At 52.7% G+C, this 17,858-nt stretch overlaps 1 protein-coding gene across 2 annotated transcripts; it reads left to right on the forward strand.

The window, feature by feature from the left end:
* Positions 1-2,795: 2,795 nt before the first annotated feature.
* EPHB6 (EPH receptor B6) lies at positions 2,796-17,790 on the forward strand. 2 transcript variants are annotated; one of them, XM_046669202.1, is made up of 18 exons: positions 2,796-3,054; positions 10,044-10,109; positions 10,397-10,595; positions 10,879-10,943; positions 11,201-11,954; positions 12,702-12,857; positions 13,190-13,543; positions 13,676-13,800; positions 13,986-14,148; positions 14,411-14,525; positions 14,781-14,833; positions 15,027-15,146; positions 15,300-15,547; positions 15,790-15,963; positions 16,466-16,615; positions 16,882-17,075; positions 17,199-17,354; positions 17,463-17,790. In XM_046669202.1, exons 3-18 carry the CDS (start codon positions 10,496-10,498, stop codon positions 17,569-17,571), a joined length of 3,036 nt encoding a protein of 1,011 aa, XP_046525158.1. In that variant the 5' UTR covers positions 2,796-3,054; positions 10,044-10,109; positions 10,397-10,495; the 3' UTR covers positions 17,572-17,790. The 2 variants fall into 2 exon arrangements, with proteins under 2 accessions (XP_046525158.1, XP_046525159.1); XM_046669203.1 differs by lacking the exons at positions 2,796-3,054; positions 10,044-10,109; positions 10,879-10,943 and having other exon boundaries at positions 10,465-10,595.
* Positions 17,791-17,858: the final 68 nt, after the last annotated feature.

Below are 17,858 nucleotides of genomic sequence, written 5' to 3' on the forward strand. Positions count from 1 at the left end.
ACTTCAATTTTATTTGTGCAGCATCCATTTCCCCATCCCTTCCAGGTAAAGGTGGTCATGTGACACAGTCTTGGCTTATAATATATAAGAAATCTCTGGATGGGGCTTCCAGAAAGTTCTTAAAGGGTGCTAACTCAGCTGAAGCTATGCCCTTTATTCCATGTCCATCTTCTTTTTCTTGGCTGAAACTAATGGACATTATAACTGGTGCTCTGGCTGACATGCTGAGAACCTGAGAACAAGTCTTCACCCTAAAGAGGCAGGGCAGAAACCCAAGTCTTATTGACCTGGGGCTTCCATGGCATTCCCGGATTGCTCAATTTGTTTACACCACTGCTGTCCAACTTTTCTGGTACAAGCAGCTGAAGTTAATCTCTAACTGACAAAACATTCTGTTATGAGAGAAGAGCCCTCCTCTTTCTCTCCGTGCACTAATACCTTGGAATGTCTTTTTATTATTGCTTGGTTACAGTAATGTCCAAGTGTAAGACTCTCCTGGGGAAACTGAAGATCACTCAGGGACCATCCAGGCTACCAATCACCACTGGGCTACAAATCAGTTGCAAACTAATTTTGTCTTTTAAATAAACCAGTATTACAGAAGAACCCTGGCACACTCTAGAAGTTTCTGAACAGAAAGAAAAAATGAAAAAGTTTCATTGTATACATGGGCATTTGACACTTTTATTGGTTAAACTATTTGGAGACCAGACTCCAGTTTTGGGGAAGTAAGATGCACCCAGAGGCCACAGGCCCTGCAGACAGTTCAGAGAAGGGCCTTGGACCCCGTCAGGTTGTACATCTGGAGCTATAACTAATGTCTTGAATCAGAGATCTGGGGGCTCAGCCAATTCCTTTATTGCTTTTTACTAGAAGTCTTATCACTGAAATTACTTGTAAAGCTCTTTGTTTATAATAACATCATCTTGCACTAGCCATTCTAAAGGGAAATAAGGCAGAAGAAAACTGCGCACCCTTGGGGAGTGATAGATGCTGAAGAGAAGAAAGCCCAAGCAGGAGGCAAAAACAGGGGGAAAAAAAAAGAGGCCGATCGAATCAAAGAACCATCCCAAACCACCTGGACTTTTCTACTCAGGAGCAACTTTTGGCTCCAAATCTACATTTAGATGGCTGTGCCCCAAGATAATGAATTCTGTGAGCCACCAACTTTACTAGGTCCTGCTCTTTAGCACCAAACAAATTTAAATACTATTACTTTTTATTTACTCATTCTGAAACACTTCCAATTTTCGAGTTTCACAGCAACAGGAAGAAACAATATGTAGCTAGACTCACCAGTGCAAGCGGATTTATTACGTCCCAGTGCAGACTCATTCAACATCATTAGGCTTATTAACTGACTCCAGATATTGGACGTGAACAACCCCCTCGCCAAGTGGGAACTAGTTCAGCCTCCCTTTTCTTTGCTTCTATCACTCATGCAGCCAATTCATTAAAGCTTGTTTGTTTCTCCCAGGTGCCTCCTAATGAGTTTCATTGTTTTGGTTAGCGTGCTTGTTGGCTCATAGATCTCTTTCACAATTTTCCTTGGTTTCTGAAAGCTCCTTAAGTACCAGTTTTATCAGCTCATTTGCAGCTAGTGCTTTAATAAACATGTCTTGGATAAAAGAAGAAAGTAGAATACTATGGGACAGGGTGATATGGGGAGGGGGCAAAGGGCCAGAGGGAATTCCACCAGATGCCTGTATTCTTGTAAGAACCAGAAGGTGGTAGCAACACTTTGTGGGAAGGCCCCCATCGGCGCTGCAGGCCCTGAACAATAGACCCCAAATCCTGCCCTCGGTTTGAAAAGAGGCTAGGGGTGGGCGGAAACATCTTTCCGCGGAGCGCCCCCTCCTTTCCTCAGCCCCTCCTTCCAAGCACCCGCTGCGAGTACCCTCCATCGCCTCTCATCCCTGTGGGAAGTTCTCTGGGGAGGGGGCAAGGGAGAAGGCACCCAGAGATGCAGCGAGTAGCCGAGGCCATGCAAAAGCCAGACACGGACATCAGGCCTCCCCGTTCAGACCCAGGCTTCCATGCCCTTTGGGAGGGTGGAGTCAGAAGCCCCAACGCTGACCAAGATCCAGGGTCACGAAGCCAGAGAGGAGTTTAAGGCTAGATCAGAGGTACTCAGATACCCAGACGCCCCCCTCCCGTGCTTTCTAACCACTTCCACCACCCCCGTACCCTCCGAGATCTCTCAGTTTGTCTTTCCCTCCGCCCCCTTCTTTTGCTTCTTTCTCTTTTCCTCAGCTCACGCCCACCTTAATTCAAACCTGAGTAGGAACTAAAACCCACTGTTTTAGTTCCTAGAGTTGAAGCAGAAAAGCAGGACGGCGAGAGGGCGCGGGTGTTTGGGCCGGCTGCTGCCCTGCCCTGCCCTGCCCTGGGCATCGGCCGCCCGCCCGCCAGGTGCGCTTCCCTCCCAGGGGCCCGAGCCCGCGCCCGCCCCGGGGGTTTTAAACAAGTCTCCTGGCGTTCGGATTCCCGCCTCCTCCGGGCCCCTCACGCGTGCCAGCCTCCCTGCCCACGTCCCTCCGCCCCCGGCCCAGCGCACAGGCGGGCCCAGGGCGAGCCCCGCGCCCCCACTTCGCTCTCCCTCGCGCGCCGGGGCCGCAGAGCGGGCGCCGCGCATCGCCGCCCAGGCTGGGAGGGCGGGCTCGGCTCCCCGGAAGAGGGGAGAGGGAGGGCGGCCACGGGGCCCGGAGAGGGGCGGGCCGGGCCGGGCTGGGAGGGACGCGGAGGGGGCGGGCCGGGCGGCGCTCGCTCCAGCCGCCTCTCCGGAGCAGAGCAGCGGGCGGCTGGCCCCGCGACCGGGCGCGGCGACGGCGAGCGCGACGCGGGCCCCGCGCGATCCCCCGGCGCCCCGCCTCCGGAGCAGCCCCTGCCGCCAGCCACCGCCCCCCGGCCGCCCCGGAACGCCGGAGACGCACGGCGCCCAGCGGACGGGCCGCGGGGAGCTGGGTCCCCGCACCCGAACGGAGACGCGGGCGGCGCTGGGCGAGCGCGGGGCCTCGGGGGGCGAGACCTGCGGAGCCTGCGGCCGGCGGGAAGGTGAGCCGCGGGGTCGCAGGCGGTGTTGAAGGATGGGGGCGGTGTGCCTGGGGACGGAAGGATTAGGTTTGCCAAAGTAGAGGAGCCCTCCAGACCGGGCCTTTGCACATCCTCAGTATCCCTCCCCAAGGCGAGAGCGGGGTTCCTGAGGGGCGAGGAACTGGCCCACCTGGCTCCCCCACCCCACCCCCTTGACTGGCCGTCATTGACACCCCCGTTACTCTTGCTGCTGCGATCCCCCACTGTGTTTGCTGAGGCACTCGTCTGGCACTGATATAGGTAGGGGATCCTAATACAGGGGTCCTCGCAGAGGCTGGGCTACCAGCCTTCTGAAGAGGTTGCCCACCCCTCTGACCCAATGGCATCTCTCCAATCCCGGTGGAGCTGGGAGGAGCTAAGAGGTCGATCCCACACCTCCCCCCAGCTCCCTGCAGCCTATCCTGCTCCCCCACGGCCATCACCACACGTAAGCCTTGGTGTGGAGTGAAGGCTTGGCTCGTGCTCCCCAGCCACAACCTCCGAGTTGCAACCGAAGTCTACTGCTTGCTGCGGCCCCGGCTCGTCGTCTCTGTACATCTGGGTGCTTGGCCCTGCCTGTCCCACAACCCCACCCACCAATCTTGGCTGTCTGGCACTCTCTCTCCTCCCATCCCTGGGGGACCTGGCATAGATCCAGCATAGCCGATGTTGTAATGTCCCTGGCACTGCCCACGGAGAGAAGCGGCTGGGCCTGTTCCCAGTCAGTTAACCTGGGCCCTCCCCGCCAGGGGAACTTGACTCAGGCTCTGGAAGGGGACATGCTGCTTCAGTGGGAAAGGAGCTGTGGGACTGTTGGCAGTCCATGGAAGCTGTCCAAGTAATAAGACACTGGCAGATGGAGAATTGCTGGGTGCTGTTCAGGGGGGCCACTTGGCTCTTTCAGGGCACTGGGCCTTTTTTGTCCCGGGAAGGTTAGGGTGGGGTCTCCCATGTACCTACCTAGTGGCCTGGGGAGGAGGACTCCTTTGGATTCTATTGGTTCATACAGGGTGCAAGAAGATGGATGGCAATGACCGTTGTTGTCACCAGAATGCTGGGGAGCAACAGGCAGCGATGGGCTGAGCATGAGAAGGGCAGGACCCTTCCTCCTCTGGCCCAGCTGCGCTCCGAGCTCATCACCATCTCCTGAGCTGGGCCCTGGGCCCCTTGTCCCCACCGCTCTACTTCTAGGTGGACGGGTTCCAGGGGTTCTGGAAGCCTCAGGTTTCCCTTTCTCTACTTCCTGTTACCTCCCTCTCCCAGCCCAGGTGTTTTTGCAGAAGCAACTCCTAGGGCAGAGAGCAGTTCACAGCCTGACTCAGGGTGAGGTAGAGACAGACCCAGGATGAGGGAGGAGGGGAAGGGCTCATGGGTGTCTGCCACCAGCATGAGGACCACTCTGGATGGGCACTGCTCTGCATGCTCTCACACACACATACCTCCAGCGTGCACCATCCTGCTCCACACCTATCTCACCTCATGCACACTCCCTTACTCAGTCTCACACTTGCTCTCATAGGCTCTGGTCCTGGCACTCATGGGCTTTCTTCCACAATCATCCACTTACTCATCCCGTGCACATTTACCGACCGCCCCACTGCCCTTCCTTATGTCCTTTTCCAGAGCCACACATGTCCCCGGTCAGTGCACAGCCAGAGCAGCTCGTTCTAAGTGGCTGTCTGGCTAGACCCAGACACTGCCTGCATCTTAAAAGCCTCCCCCAGCTCCACAGCCTGGGAGTGGGAGGCATATTCATTTGTCTGCATCTGCGTGCTCTGGGGGACATTCTCGGAGACTGGAGGCCTCAGGGGACACAGGACTGTTCTCTGCTAGGTTATCCACAAATTGGCTTCTCCAGCCAGGGCAGAAGGGGCTAGAAGCACTGGAGGACAGCTGCCTCTTCACTGTCTGCTTTGGAAGCCACTGTAAAGGCCAATGGGATCCTTTTCAAGGCGGGCAGCCAGAGCTAGAAGAGAGTGGTCCTAAAACCATATCCAAGGTGGAGATTAAAGGGTGGAGGCTGCAGCATTAAGCTGATCAAGGATTATACAGGAATTTCCTGGGTGTTGAACAGCTGCAGAACAGGACAGAGGACTGAGCCTGTGGTGCTGACCCCTCCCACGCTGACCCTGTGGCTAACAGGTGTGAGGACCAGCTCAACAACCACCCCAGACATCAAACCATTGACCTTCTGCCTTTGAGACTTTCCCTCGCCCCGCTGGCCCCTGCAGCCTGCTCTGCCTCAATGAATGTTCCTGTCTGGGCTCAGTTTGTAGCAATGCCACTCGTCGTGTGATCTGAATGTACAGCCTCCTCTGGTCCCTTTTTCCCTTTGAAGTCACCGTCCTTTGCTGAACACCATGTAAGGGAAGCACGATATTGTCAGTGGGACAATTTGAACTTCTTGGGGAGAGAAGCTTAAACAAAATCAAAGGAAAAAGGTTATTTTGCTCATTCATTCCCGGCTCCTACTTCCTCTCTATCTCTGCTGTCTTCTTATACATGAAAATTTCTAGGTATTTTGAAACCTAGAGGGAAAAAGGGAAGGGGGGATAAAATTTAAACATATGCTCTACTGGTCTAGGTTTTGAAAATATTTTCCTATTTTTTGTTTAGATTTTAATTATGGGATTTTATTTTAATTATAAACTAGGATATGCTCATTGTAACAAGAAAAACAATCAAGAATGTGTAAGACAAACTTAATATTCCCCCCACCTACCATCCTCCACTTCTACCTCCTACAGGAACCAATTTTAATGCCCGATATATCTCCCAGCCTGTCTTCCTCCAAGCTTATTTGGCTTACATTTTTAAATTTTTTAAAATTCACTTTGTGGATTGAGGCACAAAAGCTATATTGTCAGCTTGGTTTGTTCATAAGATTATCATGTTTAACACTTTAATTTGAGCACGGTTAATTTTTTAAATTCTTACAGATTTACTCATTTAATTTATTTTTAAATCTTTCATTTTTATACATAACGGAACTCATAAGCTATGATTTAGAGGGTAAGATTCCACAAATCTTTAATCTATGCCAGTTTCTGAAAACAAAATACAGTCCCGATGCCTATAAAACTGTTATATTTTTGTAAAGCAAAGAAATGTAGCAGACTTGTGGATGTGGTGTCACTACAGTATCAAAAAGACATAAAGTGATATATCCAGAAAAGGAGCTGAGAAAAAAAAATGTGAAGTCATAGAATGCAATTTTTGTTACAGGAAACTTTGTGTAATCAGTCTCATTTTCTGAGCTATCATTTCACATCCACATTTCTGCTGCTTCTGGTGTTTTACATTTTTAAAACCATATACACATCTGAAATTTGAATGTTTTCCTGATTGAGAGAAATTTTCTGCTCTTTTGTGGGTTGGAGGATTTCTAAACACTGACCAGTTCCTTTCATGAGCTGGAGAAGTTTGAGGATTCTGAAGCAGACCACGAGGAAGAAGAGCAGGGGCCTGGCCTTGCTGTCCCCCTCCGTGTGACAGTGGGAGGCTGCTCCCAGAGTGCTCCCCTGGACCAAATGTGGAAAGATGTCCTAGTCCTCAGCCATTGAAAGCACCTTTGAAAATCAAGTTCTAAGTCCTGATTGTTTCGTATTCCAGGCATGTGGATGGAAAAGCCGTGTTCTTGTCACTTACATTTCTGCCTTTGAAACTTGTTTCAAAAGAATCTGCAGCAGTAGGAATTAGTTCACAGCAATTTATTCCATATCTTCATAAAGTTCCCTCTTTCTTTATTTTTATTCTAGCCATAGAGATACACTCAGATTCTCTTCATGTATTAAAAAATAAAAGTTGGATTGATCTGGTTTGTTTGATAAGCAAGAACTGACCTAACTTCTTAGTCTCACTCAGCCACAATTTTTTCCTGAGGAAACCTGTTTATAACCTTCGATCTTCTGAATTCGAATCTAAAAGCTGTCCTCATCAAATAAGAAGAGTACACTTCTGGGTACTTGAAGGTCCTCAAGCATTTCTTGTTAGTGAATATCTTTGTTAGTGAAATTTCAAAAAATTACTGAAGTGGCAATCCATAGGCAATGTCTCCATTTTATTCTTTTCTTTCTGATTCCTCTTGATGACAGAGGCTGAGTGGCTTTAACATGTGTCATAACTGTTTTTGTTTTTTCTGGATTTTCTGGAGAGAGGCCAGCTTCATGTTGTCACTAAGATGCATGCTAAGGCTGAGTATGCACACTCCACTGCAGCTACAAGCCACTGTGTTACTTGTAGTGTGGGTCATCAGAGCAAATGCTTTTCCATTCGTCCTCTTCTAGAATGTTCCATATTGCACAGCTGATATTATCTGCAGTGCATCTCTTTCTCATGTTTCGCTGTTTTTCAAAAAAATTCAATGAGATGTATCCAAAGTATTTATTCTTCCCTCTCCATGACTAGCTGTCTAGCTGTAAGTTTAGGAAGACACAGTTCTTATAGTTTCTTCTTTGTACAGGTTCCAGAATCCATCCATGTTCTGACTGAAAGAAGCTATTTTAAAGAATATCTGCTGGGAAAATGGTATAATAGCCTTCATTGTTTAAAGATTTTTTGCTGGCATTTTAGATCTTGATAACAGCATTCCTAAAGATTCTCCAGCCCTGGACAGAATTTGATCTGCTTTGGTGTGACAAGTGTGTCTCTTCTTTAAGCCATTGAGAATTTGGGGTGTACCTACAATATGAATTATTTCAGGATTTTTTTTAATTCTTTTTTTTTTTTTGGAAAGGTTTGCCCTGAGCTAACATCTGTTGCCAGTCTTCCTCTTTTTCTTTTTTTTCTTTCTCCCCAAAGCCTCAGTGCATGATTGCATATCCTAGTTCTATGTGAGAACCACAACATGGCAACTGATAGATGGGTGGTGTGGTTCTGCGACTGGGAAACAAACCCAGGCCACTAAAGTGGTAACAGCAGTGAACTTTAACCAGTAGGCCATCAGGGCTGGCATGTCAGGATACTTTTTAAATAGCCATTGGTGACGGGGCCGTGCTTTTTACTTCATAATCTCCCTGTACTTTTTTGAAGCATTTATTCAATCTGCAAATGATTCTAGTAGCATTTGAGGTAGTATTTGCAAACAACCTCTGTTTGTTAGGAATAATTTGCCAAATGGAAATGCTTCTTTTTTTCCCCCAGCTTTATTGAGATACAATTAAGATATAACATTGTGCAAGTTTAAGATACACAACGTGATGATTTGGAAATGCTTCTTACTTGCCTCCATATGCTATATGTTGAATTCTCTTTCACAAATAGGGTTCCAGAGGCATGAAGGGTAAATTTCAGTGGCTAGCTGGCAGATACCCACTACACGGCAGCCCATAAAGGTGTAGAAACAGTGTCCTTCCACAATAACCACATAGACATAACACTGAAGGCTTCATCTTACAGTATAGCTAGCATTACCAGAAAAAATTAGATTAGTAGGAATCAAATTATGATTTTCATATTCATCAAAGTTAAATATAGTTTAATCGATTTCAGCTTCACTGTGAAATATGTAGTTTTGGATAGCACTGTGCATCACATGGCCACAAATATCCAGGAGGAACCAGGTTCTAACCTCCGACTGGCTTCTTTTTAATTCTCAGTTTCCTATCTTTTGAGCAATATGCTTCTTGTTTTCTTCTCAAGGGAAATAAATGGAATCTACTGCTCTTATCCATGCAACTCACAGATTTTTGAGACTCAGTCACAGGAGAGAGATAGGTCACCACCAATCTCTAGACCCACAAGCAAAGGAAGGCCTGAGCCGTTTGTCTTCCCTGCAACAGTGGAGGCGGCCGTGCCTCCAGGCCATGTGCGTGTGAGCTGTAGTGTGTGTTTATAAGGGCTTGGGAACGTTTTATATAAGAGGGTAGCTTACTCCATAGTCCCGGAAAGCATTTTAAAGGTATAAACACTATTTTGATTCATTTTACTAACCAGTTATTATGCACAGATTTAAAGGAAACCTTAATTAATGATTTAATTGAAAAGATAATGTATATACAAGATTTTAAAAATACAAAAATCAAAGAGAATGCAGTGAGCATAAGTCTCCCTTGTACTAGCCCTGTCCTGGCCCTCTCCCTTTCTCCCCAGGTTTGTCTATCCTTTATAAAAATCCTTACATACATATGTATTTGTATGTGTATGTCCTTCTCGAGTTACCAATCAGGAGCATCCTTTCTACTGTTCTACACTGGACTACTTTCACTTGGAAAGTATTTTCACATCGGCACAGAACCAGTAGCCCATATTCCTTTTTAACGTTGTGCTATAATTGTTTAACCTCTTCCTATGGGTGAACAGCTAGTTTACAGTCTTTCCCCTTGCAAACAATTCTGCAATGAATATTCTTGTTCAATCATCTGTGGAAACGGATCCAAGTGTACGGTACCTGAAGGACAAATTCTTAGAAGTGAAGCTGCTGAAGAGACATTGCCGAGGAGATTCCAATTTGAACTCCTCAGTGTAGTGAATATAAGAGAGCCTATTTCCTCTACCTTCTCTAACCCAGTGCCTTGCTAATCTCATAGGACAGAATGGCATGTCATTGCTGTTTCAACATGCCTTTTGTTCATTATGAGCAGATTTGAAGCATCTTTTCATGTATTTAAGACGTACATTTATTTTTCTGTAAGCCACGGAAAAAATGTGCTGGTTATGCAGAGAGGATCTTTGTTCACAAAATGTAGGTATGCCAACCTACATAGGTCCATCCCTTCTCTATACTGGCTCATTTATCAGACAGAATCTTTATGCCTCTGTTCTTTCTGCATCTGTTCTCACACGCTCCCTCCCATCATACCCCACAGCTCTCCTTCTGTGGTCCCTCTCGCTTCACTGCCTCTGAAATGTCTAGAGTGTCCAAGTCTGATGGGGGTCAGGAAGTGTTGGGGGGGGAATCTGTGTGTCCCTAGGGAAGGAGTAGCTTTTAAACCCCTGTTTTTAATGAGAAGAACTTCTGGCTTCCAATACAGGTCAGGAGGAAGAGAAGAGAGTAAATGAAGAGAGAGAACTGGAATAGCTCCTCCCAGAAGAAAAGGGTAAGATTGGCCCAGAACTAACTACCCTGAGTTATAAGAGGGAGGGCCATGAGAAATGAATGCTCAGAGATGGGGTCACCTACAGGGAGTAGGGAGGGAGCAACTCTGCACATGGCCGTCCAAGATGGTGGACTTTGCACAGATCAGGAGAAAGGCAGGGCTCTGCCGGCTCTCACCCTGTGGTTGCTGCTGGGGCAGTTTGAGAATGTAGGAGGAGATACAGCATCAGGTTTTGGAGCCTGGGCCATCCGAGAAGCAATGCAGTTACCTCCCTCTTCTGTTCCTAGGAAGCAAGCTTGGCTGCAGACCCCAGTCTTGCAAAGCAGCAGCCCCGCCTGGGAGCAGGGTGGTGGCCTGGGCAATGGTGAGAGCCCTGAAGATGTCCCATGGCTGCTGAGGGGGCTGCCTGGTCAGGAAGCGGAGTGGTGGGCATGGTGTGCAGCCTGTGCAGCCTGGTCCTGGTGTCCTCAGTTCTGGCGCTGGAAGGTAAGAGGAAGGGGAGACCAGAGAACCCCCAATTGCCAGTAGAGACCCAGCTCAGGTGGGAAATGGGAAAGATTCAGAAAAGGCAGAAAAGAGTGAAGATATCAAATGGGAGAAGAGAATGGGGAGAGTTTCAGAGAAAGTCTCCTGACAGACAGCTGTACTCCTGCTGGTTAATTAAATGGACCAGGGAGGGAAATCCCTTTTTCCTCATAGGAATGGGGAGGGGGTTAGCAGTGCTGGCTAGAGGCTTGGCCACTGCGTGCCCCTTCTTATCTCTGGGCAGAGGTATTGCTGGACACCACTGGAGAGACATCTGAGATTGGCTGGCTCACCTACCCGCCAGGTGGAGTGAGTGTCACTCTTTCATTCTGAACCCATCACCCCTCCTCCTCCCTGCTTGCTAGAGTGCAGAATTCAGGAAGGAAACCCTGGGTAGAGATTGATGGGCTAAGACTCCTTCCCTCTTCCCTCTGGAGGAACAGGGCTTGGGATAGCCTCACCCTGCTTTGTATGTCGTTAATTTTAAGTCTCAGCTATGCCCACCACCGCAGTGCACCATCCAATCTCTGAGCAGCTAACACTGTCCTCGCCCCCCCTCCCTGCAGTGGGATGAAGTGAGCGTTCTGGACGACCAGCGACGCCCGACTCGGACCTTCGAGGCATGCCACGTGGCAGGGGCCCGTCCAGGCACCGGGCAGGACAACTGGCTGCAAACCCACTTTGTGGAGCGTCGAGGGGCCCAGAGGGCACACATCCGACTCCACTTCTCTGTGCGGGCCTGCTCCAGCCTGGGCGTGGCCGGAGGCACCTGCCGGGAGACCTTCACGCTCTACTACCGCCAGGCCGAGGAGCCCGATAGCTCCGATGGCATTGCCACCTGGCACCACAAACGCTGGACCAAGGTGGACACAATTGCAGCAGATGAGAGCTTCCCTGCCTCCTCCGCGTGGACTGTGGGGCCTCGTGGCTCCGGGCAGCGGGCTGGGCTGCAATTGAACGTCAAAGAGCGGAGCTTCGGCCCCCTCACCCAGCGCGGCTTCTACGTGGCCTTCCAGGACACCGGGGCCTGCCTGGCCCTCGTGGCGGTCAAACTCTTCTCCTACGCCTGCCCCTCCGTGCTCCGTGCCTTCGCCTCTTTTCCTGAGACGCAGGCCAGTGGGGCCGGGGGGGCTTCCCTGGTGGCAGCCGTGGGCACTTGTGTGGCTCATGCAGAGCCAGAGGAGGATGGAGGGGGTGGCCAGGCAGGGGTCAGCACCCCCAGGCTGCACTGCAACGGGGAGGGCAAGTGGATGGTAGCTGTTGGGGGCTGCCGCTGCCAGCCGGGGCACCAGCCCATGCGTGGAGACAAAGCCTGCCAAGGTGAGACCCTGCTGCCTTACACTTGCCCCAGATGCCGCCATATGCCTCCAATCTTCAGGTTCCTCTCCTAGACACTCCAAACTACGTTTTGTCCTCAAAAGTTCAGGAATAAGCTATTTTAGGAAAGGACTCCTGTTTTCTCCAGATCTATTTCCTAAAACACACAGACTTGCTTTCATTTGCTCATCGGAAATTTCCAGAACCTTCTGGAGACTTCTGCAGCCATTCCTGAGGATCCTAGGGCTGCAGGCCTGAGAAGTGATGGGGATCAAGAGGAGTTAAACTCCTGGGTTATCATGGGATGGGGTCCTTTGTCCACTTTTGCCATCTAATTAGGGAGGAATCATCCCAGGGCTGGGTGACTAGGATGCAGGTGGGAGAAGGCAGTGGATGCCGGCTAAGGAGAATGATTCTGCTGCTAGGTGGAGGATGCAGGAGGCCTCAGCAGAGGGATTATGCAATCAAGTCAGACACCTACATCTAGTGCTTGGCCTGCCCATAGCCCCCACCCACCTCATTTTTTCCATCAATGGAAATGCAATTCCACCTAGCGAAATGGCAGAAGTAATCTCTGTGAGAGGGAGGGAAAGAGGGGAGAGAGGGGTTGGGGTTAGATCTCAGGAGGAAAGGAGGAAGCGACCCTGGGGAATGGAATGGAAGGCTGGGAAGCCGCCTCTGTGCAGCTGTGTGGGGCTCAGGAGAGGGTAGACAGTGAGCCTGATGCCTACACCCTCCTCTACTCCTCAGCCTGCCCCGGGGGCTCCTACAAGGCCTTGGCTGGGAATGCTGCCTGCTCACCGTGCCCTGCCCGCAGCCATGCCCCCGACCCTGCAGCCCCTGTTTGCCCCTGCCTCTCGGGCTTCTACAGGGCCAGTTCTGACCCCCCAGAGGCCCCCTGCACTGGTGAGTCCCCCACCTTCCACAGGGGTGGGAACAGGACTGGAGTGGGGCTAGAAGAGGGGGACCTGAGGGCAACACGGGGGGCTGGTTGCATCTGAGTGACTTATTTTCCTCCTGTGTTCTTGGTTTCCTCCATGTTGCCCTACCCTTCCCTCTCTACCCTCACTCCCAACCTGGCCCACCGCCTGTGTCTCCTCCCACCTACCTTCTCTGCTTTCTGGTCCCCAACCCATGCTCTCTGTCTCCTCCCCTGCCTCCTTCCTTCCTCAATCTTCCCCACCCCACAACTGCCTCCCATCGCGGCCCTTCCCTGGCTGCACCTGCTGCCTTCACAGGCCCTCCGTCAGCCCCCCGGGAGCTATGGTTCGAGGTGCAAGGCTCAGCACTCATGTTGCACTGGCGCCTGCCCCAGGAACTTGGGGGGCGAGGGGACCTGCTCTTCAACGTCGTATGCAAGGAGTGTGGAGGCCACCAGGAGCCGAGCAGTGGGACCGCCGCTTGTCGCCGCTGCAGGGATGAGGTGCACTTTGACCCCCGTCAGAGGGGCCTGACTGAGAGCCGAGTGTTAGTCGGGGGTCTCCGGGCACATGTTCCTTACATCTTGGAGGTGCAGGCTGTCAACGGGGTGTCAGAACTTAGCCCCGACCCTCCCCAGGCTGCAGCCATCAATGTCAGCACCAGCCATGCAGGTGAGCCTCACCTTCCACCTAAGGCCTTACCTGCCTAACACCTTCCCTAGCCTCCTTGGAACCCCCCCCCCCCCCCCCCCCCCCCCCCCCATGGACCCCCCCCCCCCCCCCCCCCCCCCCCCCCCCCCCCAGTTCCCTCTGCAGTCCCTGCTGTGCACCAGGTGAGCCGAGCATCCAACAGCATCACAGTGTCCTGGCCACAGCCAGACCAGACCAATGGGAATATCCTGGACTATCAGCTCCGCTACTGTGACCAGGTCGGGAGGAAAGGGGTGCCCAGCGGGGCTGATGGGAACTCACAGTGCCCCACCATGGGGCTAGAGGTGGGGAGGGTAGGAAAGGTGCCAAGGAGCCCTGTAGCAGGGGGTACAGGGATTGTGGGAGAGGCAGGGATGGGGGTTGGGGAGGGGGCCGGCAGGGAGTGAGTGGCTGTCACCCCCAGGCAGAAGATGAATCCCACTCCTTCACCCTGACCAGCGAGACCAACATGGCCACTGTGACACAGCTGAGCCCCGGCCACATCTATGGCTTCCAGGTGCGGGCACGGACTGCTGCAGGCCACGGCCCCTACGGGGGCAAGGTCTATTTCCAGACACTGCCTCAAGGTGAGAGGAAGCCTGGATGGGGAAGGAGGCACTGAGGGTAGTGAGAAGAGGCCCAGGGGCCATCGCCTACCACCCTCCAGACCAGAGGCTGTGAGGAGAGTGTTCGTGGCTGAGCAGCTGACCTTCAGGTCTTTGCGTGGGTGTGTGGGGAGGTACATGGGGGGTATGTGGGTGCGTGAGGGGTATGTGGGTGGGGGTGTATATGGGTGCATGCTCTTGTGCAGCCTTGCCCATCTGTGATCCTGGGTGACTGGTTCCTCAGGTGAGCTGTCTGCCCAGCTTCCAGAGAGACTCTCCTTGGTAATTGGGTCCATCCTGGGGGCCTTGGCCTTCCTCTTGCTGGCAGCCATCACCGTGCTGGCTATTGTCTTCCAGAGGTGAGCCTCTCCTGCCACACCACTCATTTTGCAGCACAACCCCAGGTCCTAACAGCCCCAAAGCCCACTGCAGAAAACCCCACCGACACCCTCTCCCACCATCCAGGCCCCCTCTCTGGGCCCATGTGGAGGTGGGAAGCAGGGACCAGGCATCCCTCACTCCATAGATCCCTGGTTGATCAGCAGCCTGAGTGAGGCTAGAAGAGGGAGGAAATGGGAGTGAGTGTCACTCCAGAACTCTGATTTGTCCCTCAGGAAGCGGCGTGGGACAGGCTACACAGAGCAACTGCAGCAGTATAGCAGCCCAGGTGAGGGGGTCGATTGAGGGATGCACAGACGAAGAGCTGGGGGCTCTGGCCGGGAGCACACCAGGCATGGCTGCGTTCCCCCGAGGTTGAGGGGTGCCCCTTGGCACCTTTTTTGGAAGTGGGAGGGCCTGCCTGGGGTGTGTGGGCAGTCAGGCCTTGCACCACCCTCACAACAAACTCCATATGCCTATAGGCCTTGGGGTAAAGTACTACATTGACCCCTCCACATATGAGGACCCCTGCCAGGCTGTCCGAGAATTTGCCCGGGAGGTGGACCCTGCGTATGTCAAGATCGAGGAGGTCATTGGGGCAGGTACTGCAGGGGCAGAGGGAGGGCATGGGATGGACTCCCTTGTCCCACCCACCACCATGGGCCTCCATGCAGGATCCCTTCTAAACATATCAGGAAGCCATGAGCCCATGGTTCTTCCTTGACCACCCTCCCAACCTATACCTGTGCTTCCAGGCTCCTTTGGAGAAGTGCGCCGGGGCCGGCTGCAGCCCCGGGGACGGCGGGAGCAGGCAGTGGCCATCCAGGCCCTATGGGCTGGAGGGACTGAGAGCCTACAGATGACATTTCTAGGCCAGGCCGCAGTGCTGGGCCAGTTCCAGCACCCCAACATCCTGAGGCTGGAGGGCGTGGTCACCAAGAGCCGGCCTCTCATGGTGCTGACGGAGCTTATGGAGCTGGGACCCCTGGACAGCTTCCTCAGGGTCAGTTGGGCCTGGGGGAAGGAAGAGGGCCCTTGGCTCTGGGAAAGTTTGCAATTCTCAAGTCTCCCAGAGACTGAACGCTGTATCTTTGCTCCCTCCCGTCCCATCTCCCTTGGTGCTCTTCATCCTTCATTCCCAGGCCATTTTCTGATTCCCAAATGCCCTCGCCCTCTCCTGTGATGTCTGCTGTGCTGTGTTGAGGTTCCCCACCCAGGTGCTGACCTCTGCCCTCTGCCCTTCAGCAGCGGGAGGGCCAGTTCAGCAGCCTGCAGCTGGTGGCCATGCAGCGAGGGGTGGCCGCCGCCATGCAGTACCTGTCCAGCTTCGCCTTCGTCCACCGCACCCTCTCTGCCCACAGTGTACTGGTGAATAGCCACCTTGTGTGCAAAGTGGCTGGTCTTGGCCACAGTCTTCAGGTGAGAGCACAACCTTGGGGCTTCTGCATCCTCAGCGGGTGCTGGAGGATGAGCTGGAACGTGGGGTGGGTCCCTCAGTGGCATCATAGTGTCTGAAGGGATGGCACTCACCTGTGCTCCATCCAGGATAGAAGCCTGGGCAAGGAGGGCATGGAGGGCTTTCAGGGACCAAGACCACTGGGGAAGGCAGGAGACCTGCGAAAACCTAGAAGCACCTCCTGCCCTTTCCCGGATGCACACAGACTCTAGAGTCAGAGCAGCCGGGTACAAATCCTGAGCACTCCACCCTAAGCTCTGTGACTTTGCACAAGTTCATATTTCTCTGTGCCTCACCCTCTGCATCTGTAAAATGGAGATAATATCATCCACCCTACAGCATTCTTGTGAGGATTAAATAAGATATTGATAGAAAACCCTTAACACACATCCACACATGTAGTAGTTGCTCAATAAACTTGACTCCTGTTTTGATTATTGTTGTTACTTTTAACCAACCCTTCAGGGCCCAAATGGGATGCTTCGCTGGGCAGCCCCAGAGGTCATTGCACACGGAAAATACACAACATCCAGCGATGTCTGGAGCTTCGGGATAGTGATGTGGGAAGTGATGAGTTATGGAGAACGGCCCTACTGGGACATGAGTGACCAGGAGGTGAGCTCTTGACCTAGACGTTGCTGATTCCCCACCCCGATCCCTCCAACCCTCCAAACCACACAGATTCACACATTCTAAGACCTCTATTCTCTAATCCCCTCACATTCTGAGATCTCATGGCTCTTGTTTTCCATATTTTTAAGTTCTTTCCCCACACCAGCCTCATGCTCCTCCTACTCCCAGCCCACCACCTCACCCCTAACAATACACTGCCTTCCACCTGCAATAGCTTCCCCTCACCATAGGCTGCCTGTAACCCCCAGGTGCTAAATGCAATAGAGCAGGAGTTCCGGCTGCCGCCACCTCCAGGCTGTCCTCCTGCACTACATCTGCTTATGCTGGACACTTGGCAGAAGGACCGTACCCAGCGACCTCACTTTGACCAGCTGGTGTCTGCATTTGACAAGATGATCCGCAAGCCAGACACTCTGCAGGCTGGCGGGGGCCCCGGGGACAGGTCTGGAGCTTGGGGCTGCAACCTGGGAAAGCCAGGGAGGGTAGATGCAAACCAAAAAGAAAACTGAGGAGAGGGGGCTAGGATGAAGAGGGGACTTTGACCTGCTTGCCCCTCCCCCTTTAGACCTTCCCAGGCCCTCCTGAACCCTGTGGCCCTGGACTTTCCTTCTCTGGACTCACCCCAGGCCTGGCTTTCGGCCATTGGACTGGAGTGCTATCAGGACAACTTCTCCAAGTTTGGCCTCTGCACCTTCAGTGATGTGGCTCAGCTCAGCCTGGAGTAAGCAGGGAGAGGTGGGGTAGGGGGAGCCTCTGGGCCCTAGGCCAGGGGTCATGCCTGGGATCTTGGAGAAGCTGGCCCAGACTTGATCCGCTCCTTCCCCACCAGAGACCTGCCTGCCCTGGGCATCACCCTGGCCGGCCACCAGAAGAAACTGCTGCACAACATCCAGCTCCTCCAGCAGCACCTGAGGCAGCCGGGCTCAGTGGAGGTCTGAGGCCCAGGCAGGAAGCTATGAACTGACACTGCCTACGACCCAGCCCTGGACACAGGTCCAAGGAGGGATATGGGAGACGCAAGCCAGTCTCCATCTTGGCCTCCATGAGAGGCGCCCAGCACACTAAACCCGACCTTCCTGTGGATGCTTCGTTCCCCAATTCTCCACCCCTCCACCGTCCTCCCCACATTAAAGGGAAAGAAGGGATTTTGCAAGTTGGAGGTGTGGTGAGGCCTCAGTCTGCAAGGAGGGGCTAGGGAGGCTTTGAGCAGAAGCAGAGGGCAGGG

The sequence above is a fragment of the Equus quagga genome, chromosome 8 (genome assembly GCF_021613505.1).
Source record: "Equus quagga isolate Etosha38 chromosome 8, UCLA_HA_Equagga_1.0, whole genome shotgun sequence".
Lineage (NCBI taxonomy): Eukaryota > Metazoa > Chordata > Mammalia > Perissodactyla > Equidae > Equus > Equus quagga.